At 60.1% G+C, this 21,285-nt stretch overlaps 2 protein-coding genes across 17 annotated transcripts; one reads left to right on the top strand and one right to left on the bottom strand.

The window, feature by feature from the left end:
• The first annotated feature begins 1,309 nt into the window (after positions 1–1,309).
• On the top strand, positions 1,310–4,275 carry KCNK7 (potassium two pore domain channel subfamily K member 7). The gene is given in 4 exon segments (XM_005577264.5): positions 1,310–1,698; positions 3,266–3,410; positions 3,412–3,662; positions 3,916–4,275. Coding segments are annotated over 4 exon segments (921 nt in total). The 5' UTR covers positions 1,310–1,379; the 3' UTR covers positions 4,122–4,275.
• Positions 4,276–4,483: 208 nt separating this feature from the next.
• EHBP1L1 (EH domain binding protein 1 like 1) lies at positions 4,484–21,223 on the bottom strand. 16 transcript variants are annotated; one of them, XM_015434462.3, is made up of 21 exons: positions 20,851–21,223; positions 18,141–18,198; positions 17,842–17,937; positions 17,287–17,340; positions 17,017–17,195; positions 16,796–16,938; positions 16,312–16,347; positions 16,149–16,217; positions 15,902–16,064; positions 15,310–15,736; positions 13,453–13,626; positions 12,820–12,977; positions 12,684–12,732; positions 11,618–12,259; positions 7,373–7,442; positions 7,202–7,257; positions 6,984–7,107; positions 6,613–6,712; positions 5,254–5,327; positions 5,037–5,151; positions 4,484–4,925 (listed from the first exon to the last, which is right to left on the bottom strand). In XM_015434462.3, exons 1-21 carry the CDS (start codon positions 20,952–20,954, stop codon positions 4,826–4,828), a joined length of 2,991 nt encoding a protein of 996 aa, XP_015289948.3. In that variant the 5' UTR covers positions 20,955–21,223; the 3' UTR covers positions 4,484–4,825. The 16 variants fall into 16 exon arrangements, 15 of the variants coding, with proteins under 15 accessions (XP_015289948.3, XP_015289947.3, XP_065384019.1 ...); XM_015434461.3 differs by having other exon boundaries at positions 15,025–15,736; XM_065527947.1 differs by having other exon boundaries at positions 13,453–14,481; positions 14,554–15,736.
• Between the last annotated feature and the right edge of the window lie 62 nt (positions 21,224–21,285).

Genomic DNA, 21,285 nt, shown 5'->3' on the forward strand with positions numbered 1-21,285 from the left:
TGCCTGTAATCCCACACTTTGGGAGGCCGAGGCGGACGGATCACAAGGTCAGGATTTCGAGACCAGCCTGGCCAATATGGTGAAACCCCGTCTCCACTTTAAAAAAAAAAAAAAATGCTCGGCGTGGTGGCGGGTGCCTGTAGTCCCAGCTACTTGGGAGGCTGAGGCAGGAGAATAGCTTGAACCCAGGAGGCGAAGGTTAAGTTGACCAAGATTGTGCCACTGCACTCCAGCCTGGGCGACAGAGCAAGACTGTCTCAAAAAAGATAAAAAGTAGTAACTTCCACCCACCTCCAAGCATCGTGACTTGCCATGGCATCTGGCACCCCTGACAGTTCTCCACACTGCCATGGGGGCTCTGGCACTCCCACACCATATCCAAGGGCAGGGTCCCTTCCTCGGCCTCTGTCCTCAGCCCCTCTGAGGTTAGAGGAGTTGGAACCCAGGCCCCGCTTGCCCTCTCCCAGGTGCCCCATGGCAGCCAGACTCTGTCTCTATAGTTCAGGGGCAGGGAGTCAGGAGGGCAGGCACAAAGGGTTCTCGGGAAGAACTGGCAATCAGGCTCAAGGGTATCATCTGCCCGGGTACTCTGGGCACCCTGGAGTCCTCTCCCTACCTCCTACCCCTGCCCTCACCTGATCCTTCCCAGCTGCCACCATTCCTCTCCCATCATACTACCCAGGCCAAAATCACTCCATCCAGGACGCCTACAGTAGCCCAGCGTAGGTCTCCCTGGACCACGTTTGTCATGTGTCCTTATCCCCCCTTCACCCCCAACTCTCCCCCGCCACAGCCAGCCCTCTGTTCCTCTCACACCCCAAGCTCATTCCTACCTTCACCGGCCTCTTACTCCCCAGCTGAAATGTCACCTCCTTAGCGGAGCTTTCCCAGTGAGAGAACCCCCGCTCCCTACAGGCTCTCCCATCACCCAGGGCATTTCCTTCATGGAACTCATGACGAGAGGTTGCCAGTTTCTTTGCTAAGAGGTTTCTTGTGTAAACACCAGGAAGGAAAGGACCTGTGCCTGTCCTCTTCCCTAAGCACTTGCTGAATGAATGAATGAATGCAGTATGGGTGCCTGAGTGAGCAGGACCTTGAATAAGTGTGAGGTCCTGTCTAGGCCTCAGCTTCCTCCACCGCCTCCCCTCACCGCAGCCACCTACCCATCCCCACCGTCCCAGCTGCTGTGAAATGGGCAAATGTCTTGCCTCCAGAACCTGGGAGGGGTGAGGCAGCTCACCTCCCTCTGTTCACACCCCAGCCACCCCAGCCGGGTCCCAGCTACCCACAGAGCACCTCCTCCTGGGCCAGCCCTGCCCAGCCGTTCCCAGGTGCCTGAGGTGGAGCCGCCAGCTCCCACAGCACCCCAGCAGCCTGCCATGGGGTGTCTAAGGCCCTGGGCCCGATATGGGCTCCTGGTTGTGGCCCACTTACTGACCCTGGGGCTTGGGGCTGTGTTGTTCCAGGCCCTGGAGGGGCCTCCTGCATGCAGGCTTCGGGCTGAGCTCAGGGCAGAACTGGCAGCATTCCAGGCAGAGCATAGGGCCTGCCTGCCACCTGGAGCACTGGAAGAGCTGGTGGGCACTGCCCTGGCCACCCAGGCCCATGGGGTCTCCAGCCTGGGCAACAGCTCAGAGGCCAGGAACTGGGACCTTCCCTCAGCCCTGCTCTTCACTGCCAGCATCCTCACCACCACAGGTAAGAGAGCCTGGCAGCCAAGTCGGGGGGCACAGCTCTTGAGGCCATCGCTCCCTGGGGTCCCTGGGGTTCATGCAGCCCTTCCTTCAGCCCCAAAGAGCCAGACGGAGTCCAGGCGCTGTGAGGCCCGACATCACAGCTGGGGCTCCCCACCAACACACCTCAACTGGTGCCTCCACTTCAGCTGCCAGGAAGGGTGTGGCCTCCCCAGTCCCACCCCAGGCACCCTTTGAGACCCAGGAGAGCTGCCCAGATGCCACAGCCTGTGGCCAGGTAGGGGAGACAAGACAGTGGAATGGATTCTTAGATGGAAGCAAATAGAAGGAACCTGGGAAGGACAGATCAGGACCATGGCCTCAGGTGGAGGAGTGAGGGGAGATAGAGGAGGAAGCTGGCATGAGATGCTCGCAGAGCAGGAGGGCACAGACTGGGATGAGGGAGTTCTGCAGAGAAATCGTGCCCAGGGAAAAGCAGCAACAGGACCCACAGCCCTGGGTTTTCGTATTTTTTGCCCCACAAAGTGTCTCAGTATTTTTTGAATTGGAACTTGTATTTCCAACTTTTTTTTTTTTTTTTTTTGAAACAGAGTCTGGCCCTGTCACCCAGGCTGGAGTGCAGTGGTGCGATCTCGGCTCACTGCAACCTCCACCTCCTGGGTTCTTCTCCTGCCTCAGCCTTCTGAGTAGCTGGGATTACAGACGTGCACCATCATGCCCGGCTAATTTTTGTATTTCTAGTAGAGACGGGGTTTTGCCATGTTGGCCAGGCTGGTCTCAAACTCCTGACCTCAAGCGATCCACCCACCTCAACCTCCCAAAGTGCTGGGATTACAGGTGTGAGCCACTGTGCCCAGCCTCTATTTCCAACTTCTTTTGGAAAATCAGGAAACCTACTCACACTGAGCCAGAATCCCTGCAAGGCAACATCCTGACAGGAGCAGAATGGGGCCTGCCCTTTGGAAACAGCTCACACTCTGCAGTGCACCCCTGTCCCCACCACTCCTGTTTGTCTCGCATCTGGCTCCAATAGGCATGTGCGTTTGCAGCTCTGCATTAGCTGATGCTGTTCTCCCAGCACACCCCACGCTTCCACCCCTCCCCACCTGGCACATGCCCTCTCTCCTCCATGCTGCCTCTTTGCAGCCCTTCGTGATTTTCCTGCCCAACTCCCCCACCAGAGCTGGCAGGGCCTGGGCTGACTCAGATACCAGCACAAAGCCTGGCACACAGGACTTGACACACATTTGGGGAAAGAGTGGATGATATTCCACCAGCTGTGGAATCAGGAGTATCTGTTAAGGGCAGTGCAGTTCTCAGAATTGTCCCAGCTACAAAAGGCTTGAGGAACTGTCTTCTTTCATCCTTTCATTTCCCAAAAAAGAAAAATGGCCCAGAGAGGGTAAGGGATCCCCTGACCAAGGAGGAGCAGAGTTAGCTAGAACCTGGACCTGGCCAGTTCAAGGCCACCAGAGGGCAGCCTTCTGCAGAAGGCGGTATTGGGGTAGGCAGGGACCCCAGCAGACACGGCACTCAGAGCTCTCACTGTCCACTGACTGTCTCTTCTCCAGGTTATGGCCACATGGCCCCACTATCACCAGGCGGAAAGACCTTCTGCATGGTCTATGCAGCCCTGGGGCTGCCAGCCTCCCTGGCTCTCGTGGCCACCCTGCGCCACTGCCTGCTGCCTGCGCTCAGCCGCCCAGGTGCCTGGGTAGGTCCACTGGCAGCTGTCGCCGGCCAGGGCTGCGCTGCTGCAGGCAGTTGCACTGGGCCTGCTGGTGGCCAGCAGCTTTGTGCTGCTGCCAGCGCTGGTGCTGTGGGGCCTTCAGGGTGACTGCAGCCTGCTGGGGGCCATCTACTTCTGCTTCAGCTCGCTCAGCACCATTGGCCTGGGGGACCTGCTGCCCGGCCATGGCCGCAGCCTGCACCCTGTGATTTACCACCTGGGCCAGCTCGCACTTCTTGGTAAGTCCAGCCACCTAAGAGCGTGTGGGGGAAGGGGGAAGAGGAGCCTGGACTAGGACTCCCATAAATCATTGGGGGGACTGGGCCTTGCAGGTGGAGGGACCCCACTCCTGGGCACGATGTGGGAGGGGTAGTTGAAGAGCTCTGGGAGGTGGTGAGTGGCGCCAGCTGCCAGGGCAGGTCACCGTGTTGGGAGGTGGGCAGGGAGTATCACCAGCACCCAGGCGCTGCCCCAGCACCTTCTCCTCCCCAGGTTACTTGCTTCTAGGACTCTTGGCCATGCTGCTGGCCGTGGAGACCTTCTCTGAGCTGCCACAGGTCCGTGCCATGGGGAAGTTCTTCAGGCCCGGTAGTCCTGTGACTGCTGAGAACCAAGGTGGCATCCTAGGGCAGGATGAACTGGCTCTGAGCACCCTGCCCCCCGCGGCCCCAGCTTCAGGACAAGCCCCTGCTTGCTGAAGCGTCAGGTGACCGAGTTCAGCTCCCATAAGGTGGCGGCACCTAAGGAGGAAGCAGCCAAGAGTGGCTGGGGAAGAATCAGGAGATGGGGCCGCGGTGGGGGTGGGCGGGAGGCCTCGGGGAATACTGTGTTAATCATAAAATGAGCAACCATTTCGGCTGTTTTCAAGTATTTCTAATGGGACTTCCCTGAGCCCCCGGCCACCATCTGGGGAAGGCCGAGGTCCAGCCTCCGCTGGCCCTGGGAACCTCGAAGCCGCACCAACCGGCTTAGGATGGCAGAGCCGCCCTCCTCAGCCTCGGCCCACTCTCCTCCGCCTATTGAGAGCCCAGGTGGAGCGGAGAAAAGGCCGGCGCTGGGGTAGCCTCGTCCAACTTTATTGCTCTGGAGAACAGGAGGGCAAGCCGGCGAGGGGCGGCAGTGCCCAGGCATCCCTCTCCCCGAGGCTGCCGGCCCGGCCGTGCCGTCGGGGAGGACCCCGCACCGCCGCGAGCGCACACACACACTCGGTGACAAATAAATACGGCGGCCGCCCCGCCCGTGGGGTCGAGGATCCGCCCTGCCCCGTCCCGGGAAGCGCGCCGGCGGCCCCTAGCGGACACGCGCGCGGTATCCGGGACGGCCGGGTCCTCCGCAGCGCAGGCCCAGGGCAGCGGCGGACGCCGGGGTCGCGAGAAATTATGGACCACCCAGGCCGGTGGCCTCAGCTCAGCACGCAGCGTTCCCGCCGGCTCAACTGCCGGCTCAGCTTGCGGCGCCGCTGTTCCAGGCCGCGTTCCAGGCGCTCGTCCTCCTCCAGGGCGCTGGGGGGAATGGGTTCGAGTCAGTGCAGCGTTGGGCGGGGTCCACACCAACCCTCTGCGGGAGCATGTCCTGGACCCTCCCAACTCCCAGCGCCGCCCAGCGCCACTCACATCCGCTCCTTGTGGTCCAGGTCCCGGACCAGCTCGTCACGCTGGTTCACCAGCGACACCAGCTCCTCCAGCAGGAGCTGCTCTCGGTGCTGCTGTGCGGACGTTTTCTTCCAGTCTGAGGGTCGAAGCGGCTAAGCGTCAGGAGGCGCGGGCCCGGCGCTGTGCCGCCTCTACCCCGGCTCGGTCCTGCCTCCTGCCCCCTGAGCCCATGTCCCACCTTCGATGGCCAGCATGGCCCGCAGCTCTCGGCTCAGCAGCTCAAACCTTCGCTCCAAGTCCTGCTCCTCGATGCTGGACGGTGCAGGGGGGTGGCAGGTCAGGAAAAGCGGCATAGGGAGAGAGTGCCCAGGGCTCTGGCCACTCCCTGACCCCATCCCACCTCCCCAGCAGTTCCCAGGGAGGGCAGGGCTGACCGCAGAGCTATCCTCCAGTCTCCAGACCACATTATCTCTTTTCTTGTGTTTTCTCCAATTGCTGGGTGTTTATGTTGCCCCCCCCACCCCGAAGGACCCCTGAAGGATTATTTGCATGAACACTCATAAACAGGAAGTATTGGCTACAGTTATTCTTAAAAATGATCCCAAACGCAAAAGGGAGGCAAAGCCGTCCCCACCCAGCAGGATGACAAAGGCAATGGCCACAGAGTGGCTTTGGACCCCACATGGGAACCAGATCATATCTCTCTGGGCTTCTGTTTTCCTTACTGTAAAAGAACAGGGTCACACTGGGGAATTCAGCCCTCAACTTCCTGGGCCTCGGTTTTCTTTTTCTTTTCTTTCTTTTTTTTTTGAGACGGAGTCTCCCTCTGTTGCCCACGCTGGAGTGCAGTGGCCCGATCTCGACTCACTACAGTCTCTGAACCCGGGGAGGGTTCACGCCATTCTCCTGCCTCAGCCTTCCCATTAACTGGGACTACAGGCGCCCGCCACCACACTGGGCTAATGTTTTGTATTTTTAGTAAAGACGGGGTTTCACTGTGTTAGTCAGATGGTCTCCATCTCCTGACCTTGTGATCTGCCCGCCTCGGCCTCCCAAAGTGATGGGATTACAGGCGTGAGCCACCGCACCCAGCCGGTTTTCTTATTAGTAAAAATAGTTCTAATTTAAGAGTTTTATCCTTAATTTTTTTTTAATTTTTATTTTTTGAGGCAGAGTCTCGCTCTGTTGCCCAGTGCAATGGTCTGATCTCGGCTCACTGCAACCTCCACCTCCCGGGTTCAAGCGATTCTCCTGCCTCAGCCTTCCAAGTTACCGGGATTACAGGCACATGCCACCACACTTGGCTAATTTTTGTATTTTTAGTAGAGATGGGGTTTCACCATGTTGGCTGGTCTTGAACTCCTGACCTCAGGTGATCTGCCTGCCTCAGCCTCCCCAAGTACTGGGATTACAGGTGGGAGCCACTGCACCCAGCCAGTATTACACTTTAAGCAGCAAATTGGTTAGGACAAAAACAGTCAGATGGAGGAGGAATCATTTGTTAAAAAGATCTCTGTAGGAAGAAGAAAGTAGTGAAGAACCCTAACCAAAGTAGCTGAGAGTCCCTCTGCTCTCCTGGCCCGGGGCCAGCACTCACAGCAGCTGCAGCTGGTCCTGCCTCCGGATAAGAGCGTTCTTCTTGTTGACCAGGGTGAACCACTCCTGGATCAGCACCTCCTCCTGCAGCTTGTTGGCACCTGCATTGGACAGGGACAGTCACCAGGCCTGCCCCCTGCCCCCGGTATCAGTGTAGGGGGTTGGGGGAGGGGGTTTGCTCCCTTGTGACATCCCAGAAGCCAGAACTGGGTGCCTCAAGGAAGCCACTTCAGGGCCTCAGCATGCCTGGCTGTAAAATGGGAACGCTGACGCCAGCCGTGCCTCTTCCCAGCTTCCAAGGTCAGGAACAGCTGCAGGGCCGGGCAGACCTAGTGACGTGTTGGGGAAGGGACCCCCAGATGCATGCCCCACCTGACTCCATAAGGCTCCTCAGCTGCGTCTCCACCTCAGACGCCCGCCCATCTATCTGCCTCTGCTCCTGTTCCAGGGCCTGCAGCTCTGCACACACATACTGACTTGTGTCCTGGAACCGTTGCTGGGGTGGAAAAGGCAGAGAACAGGGTGGACTCAGCCCAGGCCCTGAATAGGAGGTGCTCAACCATCAGCTCCTCCCACTTAGCCCTCCTTACCAGCCCAGCCTCCTCCCCTGGGCTTGGGGGTGGCTCCTCCGAGAGGGGACTCCCACCTGCAGACAGAGATGATGATAAGGCACCCCCTAACCACCACCCATCCCCAGGAAGTCCCCAGTCCAGGCTTTGTGAACAGCCTGAACTGAGATGGTCACCACTCCTGCTACTCACCAGGGGGCTGCTGAGAGGCTGCGGCTGTGGGTGGGCCCGGGGCAGGGCTGGGGTCAGGGGCCGGGCCTTCCTGTGGAAGAAGGGGCCAGTGAGGGCTGGGAGGGGTTTCCCGCCAGCCTGGGCCTGGGGCCAGCCAGAGCCACTCACACAGAGGGGAGGGGGGGTCCTTGACCCCAGCCCTTGCCCGACCCTGCCCCTCCTCTAGTCCTGCATGCACAGAATCCCTGGGCCCACCTCCTTCCAGGGAAAATGCCTCCTCAAGCAAAGGCCACGGCCTTCATCCTTCCTGGCCCTGTGGCCCTGGGCCCATCCACGCCCAGGCTCCGAGCCTCCCAATTCCCCTCCTGGGGCTGGGCTGAGCTCCGGCCTCACAGGGTGAGAGCCTTTGAAGGGCCCAGCCCAGGCCTCTCCTCCCCACTCTCTTTTTTTTTTTTTTTTTTTTGAGACGGAGTCTCGCTCTGTAACCCTGGCTGGAGTGCAGTGGCAGGATCATGGCTCACTGCAACCTCCACCTCCTGGTTCAGGTGATTCTCCTGCCTCAGCTTCCCAAGTAGCCACCTGCCACGGGGATTTTCGTATTTTCAGTAGAGACGGAGCTTCACCATGTTGGCCGGGCTGGGCTCGAACTCCTGACCTCAGGTGATCCGCCCACTTCAGCCTCCTAAAGTGCTAGGATTACAGGTGTGAGCCACCACGCCCAGCCTCGACTCCTCCTCCATGGAACTCCCTCAGGCCACTTCTGACTTCTGTCAGCTAGTGCTGGCTTCCCATCATGGCCAGGGCCCCATGCAGTGACCATTGCACTCACTCGATATGGCCCCATCCGTGTGATCCAGCCCAGCCCTGCCTCCTGCAGAGGCCCCACCCAGGCTCCCTCCCCTTCGGTCCTCAGGGCTTCCCAGACCCGGACCCTCCCGAGCCAGCACCTCCACATCCTGGCCAAAAGGGGGTGCCCTGCTGCATTTTCAGTTCCCACACCCAGGAGCGGCTGCTGCACGCTCACACACACAGGACAAGCCAGGCTGGCTGGATCTCCAAATTTTAGCCTGGAAGGGCAGGGCTGACCCCATGTGCCTACCCGCCCCTAGTGACTTGCTGGGACTGTTAGTGCTGGGGGTCCCCAACTTGCGGCTCAGCTGACAGCCTGGCCCCTCAACTGCTCCTGACCTGGCCCCCCAAGTTTGGGTCATCTGACCTGTGTCAGGGTCATGGGGCAGGGACAGTAGTTGAGCCACCCATGTCCACTCCCACCTGTACCTCTCCGAGAGGCAGCCCTGGACATCCCTGGCTCAGGGGCCATCCTCTCTGGCCTGGGGCAGTGGTGGCTTCCCACCAGCCACCATCATGGCCTGCCCGCTGACTCAAGCTGAAACCGAGGCCTCTCTGACACTCCCCCCCACCTTTTAGGTGTAACTGTTTCACACCTCTCCTCAGTCCCCCAGTCTCATGCCAAAGCCTCAGGCAGCTCCACCCTCAATGTTCCTACCACCCTGAGCCACGCCTAGACTCGGCCCCCTGGCCACAGTGACCGACTTTCAGTTCCCAAAATAGCTTTCTCAGCCTGGAGTCAGCCTCCATCTTGGGCTGCCTGGTACCAACGTGACCTCCATGACCCAGCCCAGCCCTACTTCCTCCAGAGACCCCCTGCCGGGGCCCCCACACTCTTCCCACCGCCCTCCCTGACTTCCATGTCTCCAGAAGCCTCCTCTGATCCCCAGGCTGGGCAGATGCTGCTCTCATGGCCTCTCCCATCACAGCTCCAACCCCCACTCACCCCATCACAGCTGCTGGTTTCCCATGTCTCCCCCTCATACAGAGCTGGGCCCAGAAAATACACCCGGGGTACACTGACTAAAAACAACAGCTCATATCTACCAAGTGTTTCTGTGCCCGGCACTTAAAGCACTTTATGTGCATTGACTCACCGGATCCTCCCAACAGCCCCGGGAGGCAGGGACCATGACCCTCCCCGCTTTACAGATGAGGAAACTGAGGGTCAGAGATGAGGCTCCTAAAGGGTCTGGTCTAGGACCCAGGGTTGTCTAACCCAAAACTTTTTTTCCGAGCTTGGCCACCAACTTGCTGTGTGCCTCGGGGCCAGTCACACCCATGGGGCCATTGTTTGTGTCCTTGTATGTAAAATGGGAGAAAGCCCAGCCCTGTGTGACCTGGGAGCTGCAGGGCTTCTAGAAAGGAATCTAAGGAAACACACCGCTCCCCTCTTTTTGACAGCAATCTGCAGAGAGCCTCAATGCCACCTTGCAAAAGGCTTTCATACACACTGTAAGAGCCCATGGGCAGGCCAGGCACATAGAGAGTGCTGAGCTGACGGGACAGGCAAAGGCAGGAGAGTGGAGAAATCCAGCCTTAGCAGCAGCGGAGCTTCCTCATGCCAGGCCTCATGGGAATTTCAGTGCTTCCTCATGTCTAACTCAAATTCCTCTTTTTTTTTTTTTTGAGACAGAGTCATGCTCTGTCGCCAGGCTGGAGTGCAGTGGCACGATCTCGGCTCACTGAGACCTCCGCCTCCGGGGTTCAAATGATTCCCCTGCCTCAGCGTCCTGAGTAGCTGGGACTACAGGCCTGTACCACCATGCCCAGCTAATTTTTTGTATTTTAGTAGACAGGGTTTCACCATGTTGGCCAGGATGGTCTCGATCTCCTGACCTCGTGATCTGCCCGCCTTTGCCTCCCAAAGCGCTGGGATTACAGGCATGAGCCACGGTACCCGGCCTCAAATTCCTCTTTCAATACCCTCATGTCTGGCCCCTCCTCGAGGAAGACCAAGACTTTGGGAGCTCCCAAGGGCTGGGCCAGGTCAGACCACCTCCCACTGCACACAATGGGCATGAGGGATGGGGGTGGCCAAGGAGGAGTCCCCTCCAGCCCCATGGGTCAGACATCTCCTGTGAGACAAGAGTTGAGGGAAGGCCTGACTTGGAAAGGCCAGATGCTGGAACTGGGACCCAGAGGGGCATAGGTTGGCACCTCCCCTTTAAGATTTAAAGAACCACTGACACACATTAATGGGGCTGTGGCCAGAGGCCAACAGATGGGCCAAAGCTGGCCTCATCCACTTGACTCCTGCGTATCATATCTCCTACAGGCGGGCATCACCCGTGCCCTCTGTCTCTCACTCACAGGCTCAATGCTGTGCCTCTGACCCTACACCCAGGACTCCTGCTCTCAGCCTAGCCTCATTGCCACTTATGGACCTTCTGGGAGATGGCTGGCAGTTCCCTAAACGAGACCTGAACTTTCCTGCTGCCACGCTTTTGCTAATGCAGGTCCCACCATTTGAGAACCCCACTCATTTTTCACCTGGGAAAAACCTGGCCATCTTATCCACCTAGCACCTAGCTCAAATGGTGGCTTCTTCCAGAAAAGCTTTCCCAATGAATTCACTCCTTTCCTTCAAACGCAGGGGTCATTCCTGGACAGCTGAAGGTTTGCAGCAGCCTGGCAGAGCTGCCCCTTGGTTCACAGGCAGGATGGGGCAGTGCTGGGACCCCAGCTGGAAAACCCATGTCCTGGACTCCAGCAGCTGTGGGTCACTGAGCAAGTCCCTGCTCTTTCTGGGACCATGCCCCTTTCAGCACAGTGACATGACACTCTAGGAGATGACCTGCAACCCACAGGCGATGACAGCAGGGACATGGGCCCTCAGGATCTCCCATCTCCAACCTTCCATTGTAAGAAAAGAGGAGACTGGTCTCCAGCATCTGGGATTAAAGATGCATGCCAGAGTCCTGGGGCTGGGAAGCCCTGGAGAATCCCTCTTGAGTACAGATAGTCTGCACCCAGCTTACGGGGCAGGGTGGCTGCTGGTTGATGATGAGCCACCTGCAGGGAAAGAAATGCCCAAACCCACCTTCCAGTCTCCCAAGCGCTGGGCGGAGGGCCAGGAATGTGGATCCTGCGGGAACTTCCTACTGCAGCCTGTGATTCCCCACACCAAGTGCCAAGCACTAAAAACCCTCAGCACTTATCCCAGGCTGGCGGCAAAGCCCGGGACCCTGCCTGGCGGGCTTGAATGCGTCCCCTAACAGGGAGCTCACTACCACGCCAGAGGACTCTTCCACAGCACCAGGGTCCCTCTGATCAGAAAGCCCCTCCCGGGTCCAGCCAAGCCCCGCCACTCTGAAACCGTCACCTTCGCGCCAGCTCTGTCCTTGGGGCTCCTAGGGACTCGCCCCGTTCTCTGCCCAGCTTCCCGGGGAGGAAAGGAGGAGCCCTGACACTCACTGCAGCCGCAGCTCCCGCAGCTCCCGCGGCTCCGGCGTCTGGATCGTCCACCGAGAAGGAGCTGCTGTTCCGCAGCCTTGAGCGCCTCTTCTTGAGCAGGTCGGCGTCGCGCACGTGGGAGAAGGAGCCGTGCGCGCGGGGCGGGGGCACCGGCCCGGGCTCCCCATTGACCGAGGGCCGTCGCAGCCTCACGCCGCCACCGCCCGGCGCCCCTGCCCCGTTCACCAGCCCCTCGACCGGGACCTCCGCGGGTCGCGCCTCTCGGGGGACCTCGGCCCCGCTGTCCTTGCAGGCGCGGCCCGTGTCCGCGTTCCTGGAGGCCGCCCCCGGGGCCGCCCCGTCCGCGCGGTCTTCGGCTTCCTTGGGCTCCTGGGGCGCCTCGGCCCCGTGACCGCGCAGCCGCTGCGCCAGGCCTCCGGCGTCCAGGTCGTCGGGCGGGCTGGACTGGGCGCTGCCCACGCGGTACGTGCCGGCGCCGCCGCCGCCCTCCAGCTGTACCAGCTGCAGCTCCTGCCCGGTGCAGAAGGCGCGGATCTGGCATAGGTACGTCATGACGATGAGCTTGTCGGGCACCGACAGCAGCACCATGTCCGCTGGCTCCAGCAGCCGCGACACGCCCAGAGCCGCGAAGCCATCGAAGGCCTGGGGGAAGGGTGCGCTCGGGGTCAGTGGCGGCGGTGGCCCGCGCCACCCAGCAACGCTGCAGTGCCGCCCCGCGGAGGGGGTCCCCGGGATTGGCACCCCAGGCTTTGCCTAGCAACACCGCCCCCTCCTAACAAGGGAAATCCAGCAACAGGGCCCGCCCTCGCGTTGCTTAGCAACGGCACACCGTCCACCCCGTTACCAAAGTGTGGTTTTGGAAAAACCATCTAAGGGAGGAAAAACGCTTTAAAACAAACAAACAAAAATAAGGAAAACAAACAATTTAATGACGAAAGGGGTAAAAAGTGGCAGAACTTCCAGAAGCCACTGCTGGGCCCAGCAGCCCACCTTATCCAAATCTGAGACTGAAAGCCTGGCTCTCTAGACCCTCCTTCCCTCCAGGCAGCCCCCCATCCCATCTCACCTGCTTGTTGTTCTGCTTGATGTTGAGTGGGTCTAGGGAGGCATAATCACTGCAGAGAGAGTGCTGGTCAGAGACTGGGTCCACATTGCCCTCCCTGATGGCTCCCCCATCCATTCCCACCCCTCTGGCAGCTCACATCTTGTCTGGGTAGAATCGGTGCAGGATGGCACAGAAGGCCAAGCCGTTGCGCCAGGATGTGGTGAAGTTGGTGATGCGGACGCCACGGTAGCCAGCGGTGACTGCCTGGCACCACTCCAGCAGGGACTGGCTGGAGCTGACCACGGCAGGTGTTGCCTGGGGACACAGGGGTGGGCTTAGGGAATGTATAAATGGGATCTGTGCCCTCTGCCTCTTGGGGAAGCTCATGCCTGGCACAAAACAGCCCCATCTCTGAGCTTGCAGGGGTCACCACAGACCACTGGCCAGAGCCTTGGGGCCAGGTAAAAGGGTTTCCAGATGCAGGGTTATCTGCCAAGGTCACCTAAAAGGTCAGTGGCCCCCAGACAAGATCAGAGGTCATCAGCAGCCAGACCTCAAGGTCAGCCCAGAAAATCAGCTTAAAGGTGTCCAGCTCCATGCGGCCCAGGGAAGATGGGGTAGGAGAACCAGGGCATCCTGAGAAAGGAAGGGATGAGGGGGCTCCTTCAAGCTGAGCCCCGCACCCCACCCGATCCCATTCCACCAGGTGGGTCCATGCAGAGCCGCCGTTCGCTCAGCCCCAGGTTAGTGGGAAGCAGCAGACTGGGCCCTCGGCGGCCCCCATCCCTACCTGGCTGCCCAGCAGCCTCCTGTCCTCTTCAGCCTTCTCTGGGGAAGAGGCCCTGGGTGCGCCAGCCCCTGCCCCACTGGCCACCTGTGCTTCGGGTGGGCTGGCCTCTGCGAGGCTTCCCTCAGCTTCTTTCCCCTGCTTATTTCCCAAGACCCCAGCCTCCGCTTCCTGGGCCTTAAAAGTACCAGATTCGTTCTCTGGAGACTCTAAAACCTTCATCCCTGCTTCCTGGGCCCCCCAAGCCCCAGATTTTCCCTCTGACATCCTCCAAACCCCAGCCTCTTCCTCCTGGACTCTCAGAACTCGACTCTCTGACCCTTGTACTCCTGAAATCTCTGCTTTTGCTTCCTGGGATCCTAAAACTCTTGGCTGAGTGACTGGGGCCCTTAAAGCCTCATATTTGAGAGCACTCCCAACTTCAGTCTCTGCTTCCTGGACCCCCGAAGTCTGAGCCCCTTCCTTCTCAGCCTCTGGAACTATAATTTCTGTCTTTTGAGTCATCAGTACTTGGGCCTCTGCCATTCCAGCCTCTGCCTCTGAGATCCCTGAACCCCCCACCTCTGTCTCCTGGGCCCCAGCTACCTCAGATTCTAGCCCTGGGACCCCCGAACTCCTAGATGCTATCTCTCGGGTCCCCAATATCTCAGTTTCTACTGTCCCAGTCTCTATCTCTGGAACCTCTGAACCCCCAACCTCTTTCCCCTGAATCCCTGTTATATCAGCTTCTATCCCTGGAACCCCTGAATCCCTAGATGCTATCTCTTGGGTCCCCAATATCGCACCTTCTGCTGTCCCAGTCTCTATTCCCGGAACCCCCAAAAGCCCCACCTCTATCTCCTGGACTACCAATATATCAGACTCTGCTATCTCAGCTTCTATCTCTGGGACCCCTGAATCCCTAGCTGTTACCTCCTGGGTCCCTAATATTTTAGCCTCTGTCCTCTTAGCCTCTGTCTCTGGTACCCTAGAAGCTTCCACCTCTGTCTCCTGGGTCCCCAGCATCTCAGATTCTGCTATCGTATCTTCTACCTTCAGTGGCCCCAAATCCCTAGCTGTCTCCTGGGTCCCCAGCATCTCAGATTCTGCTATCGTATCTTCTACCTTCAGTGGCCCCAAATCCCTAGCTGTCTCCTGGGTCCCCAGTGCCTCAGTCTCTGCTATCTTAGTTCTTGTCTGCAAGACTCCTGAAGCCCCAGCCTCTGTTTTCTGAGCCCCCAGTACCTCAGATTCTGCCGCCCCAGTCTCAGTCCCTGGGGTCTCTATGGCCCCCACCTCTGTTTCCTGGGTCTCCAGTCCCTCACACTGTCCTGTCCCAGCACGCTCTGACTCCAGGACCCTTGATCTTGCTGCTTCTATCTCCAAGGCCCCCAGTATCTCAATTTCTAGTGTCCTAGTCTCTGGGAACCCTGACCCCTCAACTTCTTTCTCCCGGGTTCCCGGCACCTCCAACCCTACCACCTCAGTCTCTGTTTCCAGGACCCCTGAAGCCCCAGCTTCTGCCTCCCAGCCTCCCAGACCCCTGGATATTGCCCCCTGGGCAGGTGATAACACGGCCCCCTGCCAGCTGCTCACCTGGGGCCTGGTGCTTACTGCTCCAACAGAGGGACCCTGCTCCAGGCCTGTCCCCTCAATACCAGGGGCTCCGCCCCTCACTTCTACACCCTCTCTCTCCTGGCCTGCAGCAGCCCTGGCCCCCTTCAGGTCACCAAGTTGCCCAGAGTACCCTACAGTCTGATCCATCGTCCTGACTCCCACCCTCCCCTGAGAGCCCCTTGGAGGAGCCTCAGGGGTCCCCCTGCATCTTGCCTCAGGCATCAACCCTGTTGCCTCTGGTCCCTTAGTGTCCACATGTCTCACCTTTGACCTGTGCTCAGCATCCACTTGACAAACTGCTGAACTCTCTTCAGCCTCCCCAGCTCTGACTCCTGACCTCTTAGTGTTTGCCTCTCTGCCTCCTGACCTGGGCTCAGTGTCCACCCCACTGGCCTCTGGACTATCCCCAGTGCCCATCTCTTCAGCCTTGACTCTCTGCCCTCCAAAAGGGTCTCCAGAGCCTTTATCCTCAATGCTCAGGCCCAGCCTAGCTCCATGGGCTTCTGTCCCTTCCTGAGGGCATGCCTGGGCCTGGTTCTCCCTAGCAGAGCCCAATCCTGCTGGAGGAGCCCCTGAGGCTTTGGGAACCTCATCTTCCCCTTGGGGGACTGGGGGCCGGAGGGCATCAGAGCCTTTCCGGAGCCGAGGGGCTGGGGTTGGGGCCGTGTCCTGGCCTGGCTGCCTTGAAGACCTGAGAAGAAAGCAGGAGGGGGAGTTGGGGGGCTGCTGTGGCCCCAAATCTCAGCACCATCCCCCACCCCTCAGACTGTTGGGGCCCTGGAGAGGCAGGTTGGTGGGGTGAGGACTGCGGCTCCTATCAGGGGGTAATGGGGGTGGGGCTGGTTCCAAAGCTCACCTCATCTCTGGTGAGGTTTCCGGGGGCCTTGGGGCCTCAGGGCCCACCTGGCCCCCGGCTTCAGTAGCTCGTTCTGGCCCCTGGCCTCGGGAGGCTCTGGCTGGGGGTGCAGGAGCACTCACAGGGGCTGGGCTGGTATCCTCAGCATTAGAAGGGCTGGCAACTGAGAAGAAAGTGGGGGATGCTGTGGCCTGGGCCCAGTGACCTGGGGTCCGGTCTCCACCCCCAACCCCAGCCTGGGTCTCACCTGTCTGCCGGGGTCGTCCTTGACCTTCCTCCTCCTCCTCACAAAGCGTCTTCAGCTCTCGAGAGGGATCTGGGGGTGGTAGGAGAGGGCAGAAGGGCAGAGTCAGCCCAGGGCAGGGCCCTGCAGGCCTGACCCCCTCCCCCAACTACGGTGCAGGGCCTACCTGGGAAACGCCCCGGCCTCAGGGCACCGCCCCGGCCTGCGAGAAGAGACAGGCCCACAGATGTGGAGAGAAAGAGAGAGAGAACCACAATAGTGGACAGAGAAAAAGCCTGGACAAGCAGCGGGGAGGGATGAGGAAGCCCCAGCTGGCCCAGGAGGGCTGGTGGTGAGGGATCAGGAGCGGGGCTTCTGAGCCAGCTGTCCTGGGTCAGGTACGGGCCTGGCAAGCACCACACAGGGATGAGAAGAGGACCCAGGAGCCCAGGGAGACATTGGGAACCCATCCTCCAGGACTCAGTTGAAGACTAAGGCCATCACGGAACCAGCAGCCAGGTTGGGACGATTGAGGCTGCCGGGTTGGTTGGGACTGCCTGGGCAGTTATGAGTTCCCATCACACGGCGGGCACAGCAAGTGGCTGCTGGCCCGGGAAACCCTCCCTCCCCAGGTCTTGGCAGTCTGGATCCACAGCGGGCTGTGAGCCCACCTGGCTGGGTGACTTGAGCCCGGGCCTCGGGGGCTCCTGGGCCATGAGCCTCGTCTTCATCACTCTCAGCAAAATCATCCAAGTTGCCCACATCACTAGGCTTCACACTCATGAGGCTTGCAAGACTCTGCATGTCATCGTCCCTGGGGGGCAGAGGTTAAAGGTGAGGGTGGGGGTTAGAGGTCACAGGCCAGGGTCAAGGAGGGCAGGTAGGCACTCACGTGGCACGGCCCTCCCGCAGCAACACCCCGGAAAGAGTGAGGCTCAGCTCAGCCTGCACCACCTTCACTGACTTGGGCTTCAGCCGCAGCCTCAGCGGGACTTGGGCAGGCACGGGCCCTGCATGGCGGGCCAGGTCCACCTCGGCCGTGGCCAGCACCTTCCGCTGCCCCTTAGACTCCTGTGGGCCAGAGGAGAGACCAGGGGAAGGAGCATCAGTGCTGTCCCAGGGTCCCCAAGATTCCAGACCCAAGCCCACTCCAGACACTCACATTTTCAATAATAAATGTCCACTCTTTGGCCTCATACTGGTCCACGTGGGGGTCCTGGGAAGGAGTGCTGGTGAGTACACGGCTGCTGGGGCGGCAGCAAAGGGAGCAGAGCCTGTGCTGGCTCAGGTGCTTGGTGGTGGTGGCCTTTTTTTTTTTTTGAGACGGAGTCTTGCTCTGTCGTCCAGGCTAGGGTGCGATCTTGGCTCTCTGCAACCTCTGCCTCCCAGGTTCAAGCAATTCTCGTGCCTTACCCTCCCAAGTAGCTGGGATTACAGGTGCGTGCGGTGGTGGCTTTTACACATGCTGCTACCTCCTCCTGGGATGCACCCCAGGTTCTGGTCCCAGCTGCCTCTCATGCTGCATGTGTTGGGTAAATGCTGCCTCCTCCAAGGAGACCTCCTGGGCCAGTCATGCTGAGCAGGCCCCCCTAATTCTTGGCCTCACCCCCCGCATCCTCTTCTATCTGGATGAACAACCTACCAGGAGACCCGGGTGACTGCCCGTGTTGCAATTGCCTGCCCTGTTGCCATTCATGCTGGAGGGCTAGAGACTCACCCTGTAGAGGGTCACGGAGATGTCCACATTCTCAGGTACCATCCACACCACGGTGCCCCGGTATGGGTTCTGGATGCCCGGCTGCCAGCTGTGGGCCTACAAGGGGCAATCTGAGTCCTGCCCCGATCTTAACTCTTCCCTCCCACACCCACCCTATCATCAACCTTGACACCATCTTCCTCTCTCCTCTGTGGATTCTGATCTGAACTTGAACCTGACTCCACTCCCCCATCAGCCCCCATCAGCTTCCCACTGGCCCCCATCCCTAACCTGGATCCCCAGTTGCCATCCTTCCCCACCTTGGAGCAGATGCGTCGGTTCCGCCGGGTCCACACCACCACCAGCTTATCTGGCTGCCTGGGGGAGGGGGAGGGGGAGGGGGAAAGAGAGTGGGCTGCCTGGTCAGGCTCACCCGCCTCCCCATCTCCTCTTTCTCCTCCTCCCCCAGCTCCCTCAGGGTGGGCTTCCTTCTGCCCACCTCTCCCTCCTCCAGGAGAGGGCCTGGGCAGCCCTTTATCTGGGGCCACAGGGTGCAGGGTGGAGCTGCTAAGGCAGGGTGGGGCCACAGCAGAAGGGCAAAGGCCCAGACAGTGTGGGCAGGCAGGGACTATGAGGAAAGACAGCAAGAGACAGGGACAGGCACATTCAGAGACCAAGACACACAGAAACACAAGGACCCGGTAAGAGATGCCAGACACAGATGCGCACTTGAGCGTTGTGTACACACGCAGACTCCGACACAGGGAGAGACAAAGACGAGGGATAAAAGAAGTCCCTTCGCGCAAAGATGTTTGTGGAGCGTCCACCATAAACCCAGCCCAGTTTTGGGGACAGAGGCGGGCAAAAGGGGGGCAAGACCTTTCCGATGAGGACAATGGAGGTGGGGGTAGACTACCAGTCAAGAAAGAAATTAACAAGCGAACTTCAGGGTGATGTGAGGGAACCCCTTGGGGGTCTCCTTGAGGTTGGGTGTCTGAGCAGAGACATGAGTGGCAGGGGGATGGGCTGTGTGAGGATCTGGAGAAAGAGGGAATGGCAAGTCCAAGGGTCTGCGGCTGGAGGGTGACGTCAGAGAGAGGGGCAGAGAGTTGGGGATGAGGCCAGAGAGGCAGTAGAGAATCAGCTTGTCATTAACCAACACTGCCATCCCTCGCCCGCCATGTCCAGCCCTTTGCTGGGCCCAGGGGTCCCAAGGAGGATCAGTTTTCAGCGAGATGTTGACAGTGGAGCCTGGGGGGCAATCAGGGAAGACTTCCAGGGGTGACATCTAAACTGAACAGCACATATGCCAGGTCAGAGGAGAGGCAGAGGCAAAGCAAGAGGACAGAGATGGCCACGCAGGGCCCATTCTCAGGCACTGAGTGGACTCAGGGCTGGGCCTGGGGGCAGAAGGCCCCTTTGGGTTAGATGTTCAACTGCTGCCCAGGAGGGGTGATGCTTGAGGGGACAATCCGGCCGAGGGCAGCACACAATCTTGCCTTGCCTGTACCCAGCCCCATGCCAGACGCTTGGGTTTGCCCAGCTCACTGTTCCTCTAGGGGCCAAGCCAGGATAACTGGCTCTCTGTTAACCCTGAGGATGCTGAGGCCCAGACAGATTTGGAGCCAAACAAGGTTACATGGTTGAGCCTAGAGCCCTCCAGCCCTGAGCCAAGTTCCCTTCCCCAAGCCCAGATTGCTGGCGATGGCAGAGCAAGGGTAACTAAGGGGCCTTCCCAGAAAGGGGAAGTGGACAGGGGGTGCCTAGGGAGGGCGGGGCTTGGCTGGGCAGCCTGACTCAGGCTGCGCACGCCCTCCTGGGAAGCTGCAACCTAGGCAGGGGCAGCTTCCCGGCCTGGGCTCCAGGCTAAGCAGCCCAGGAGGCCCTACCCACAGCCGCCTGTGACTCAGCTGCGTTGACACTGCCGGCACCCTCAGCCTGCTGTGTCCAGCGTTTCCCTGGCCTCCCGCAGGATGCTGGAGCAGGAGCCAGAGGCCAGAGTTCAAGTGCCAGCCCCCAAGTTCTCCCGGGCTCTGCTGAAAGATATGAATAGCCCTCTAGCAGGCCCAGTGTGGGCAAGGCCAGGGATATGGCAGCTGCCCAAGGGACCCCAGCCTCCTGCTCACTCCCCTCCCCCTGGACCCTATGGTCCCTTCCTGCCCCAGCCCTTCCCCTGGGGAGCCTAAATTTAGCCCCATCTGGGGGGTGAGGCCCCCACAGCTGTGCCCTAATCCAGCCAAGGGAAGCTGACACCAGCGAGCACGTATATTTAGGGTGTGACGCAGGGGCCTGGGCAGCTATGGGTGGCGGCATGTGAACGAGATGCCCCTGAGCCTGCTGGTAGTCCGGGCTGGGGCCTGCACCCTCTCGTGAATCACCCCTCACCCTCCCACCTTGCCCTCCACAACCCTCTCATCCCGGACACACAACCTCCTAGGTCCTCAGGCCCCTTTAAGCTGCTCCCCGCCTCCCTCCTCATTCCTCCCAGCACTCAGTTTCCCCTTTTAAGGACATTGTGGAGATGTTTCCAGCCTCCCAGCACTCTAGCTGAAGAGGCAGGAGTTGGAGGGCTGCTTCTGGCTCAACAAGATGACAGGGGAGGAGGGGGCAACATCTCTGTTCTTAGCTGGACTAAGTAAGGTCAGGGAGGTTCCTGCCCCAGCCCTAGCCACCTGCAGACCTCAAAACTTCATCCCTTTTCCAATGCCACCCTGAATCACCTTTCTGGCACAAGACACGCGGCCTCCCTCCCCCAACCCTGACCGCAGCTGAGGAAGGAGTGGACACAGGCAGAACCTCAGGCCTGAAAGTCCTGACCCCCGCGCAGGGAAGGCTGCCCACACCCCCAACTCCAGGGGTCCCACAAATTGCAAGGGCACTTCTGAATCTCCAAGCCTGGGAACAGAAACAGGGCCCAAGCTGGGGTGGGGGCCCATTTGGTCATTGGGCTGGGGGGCAGAATCCTCTCAGACTCAAAGGGCTGGATGAGGTCCCAGTTCGGAGGAGACCCCTGGCCTCCCTCCCACTCACCATTTCTTGGTGCACTCCAACACCAGCTCGTGGTAACAGGCCACGAACTGGAACTTGGCCGCCCGCTTGCCCACGCGCTGCAGGCGCTTCCACACCGAGGTCATGGCCCCCGCCGCCCCGCCGCCCACTTCTCAGGCCCGGGGCTCCCGCTGGCCCGCCACTGCTGGCCCGGCCCGGGTCCCCATGGCCTGTCCGCGCCGCCCGCCCCGTCCGTGCGGAGGTGTCCCAGACTCCGACCGGGGACTGCACTCTCCGCTGCCGCCGCTGGGGCCCGCCGGGTGGTCTGGCTGAATCGGCGGGGTCGTCTGGGGCGCGTCGGGTGGCCGAGCGCGGAGCTGGGAGCGCGCCGTTTCCTGGAGCCGCACCCCCCGTCGGAAGGCGGGCGGGGCTCCGGCGCGGGGCGGGGGCCGGGGCAGGAGCGCGGGGGGCGGGGCG

The sequence above is a fragment of the Macaca fascicularis genome, chromosome 14 (assembly GCF_037993035.2).
Source record: "Macaca fascicularis isolate 582-1 chromosome 14, T2T-MFA8v1.1".
In the NCBI taxonomy this organism is placed as follows: Eukaryota; Metazoa; Chordata; class Mammalia; order Primates; family Cercopithecidae; genus Macaca; species Macaca fascicularis.

Coding starts and splice junctions, on each gene's coding strand:
- EHBP1L1 (XM_005577262.4), bottom strand. CDS start 20,954: ATGACCTCGGTGTGGAAGCGCCTGCAGCGCGTGGGCAAGCGGGCGGCC. Junction 17,938..18,140: donor ACCGACGCATCTGCTCCAAG/GTGGGGAAGGAT, acceptor TGCCCCTTGTAG/GCCCACAGCTGGCAGCCGGG. Junction 12,733..12,819: donor CGATTCTACCCAGACAAGAT/GTGAGCTGCCAG, acceptor CTCTCTCTGCAG/TGATTATGCCTCCCTAGACC.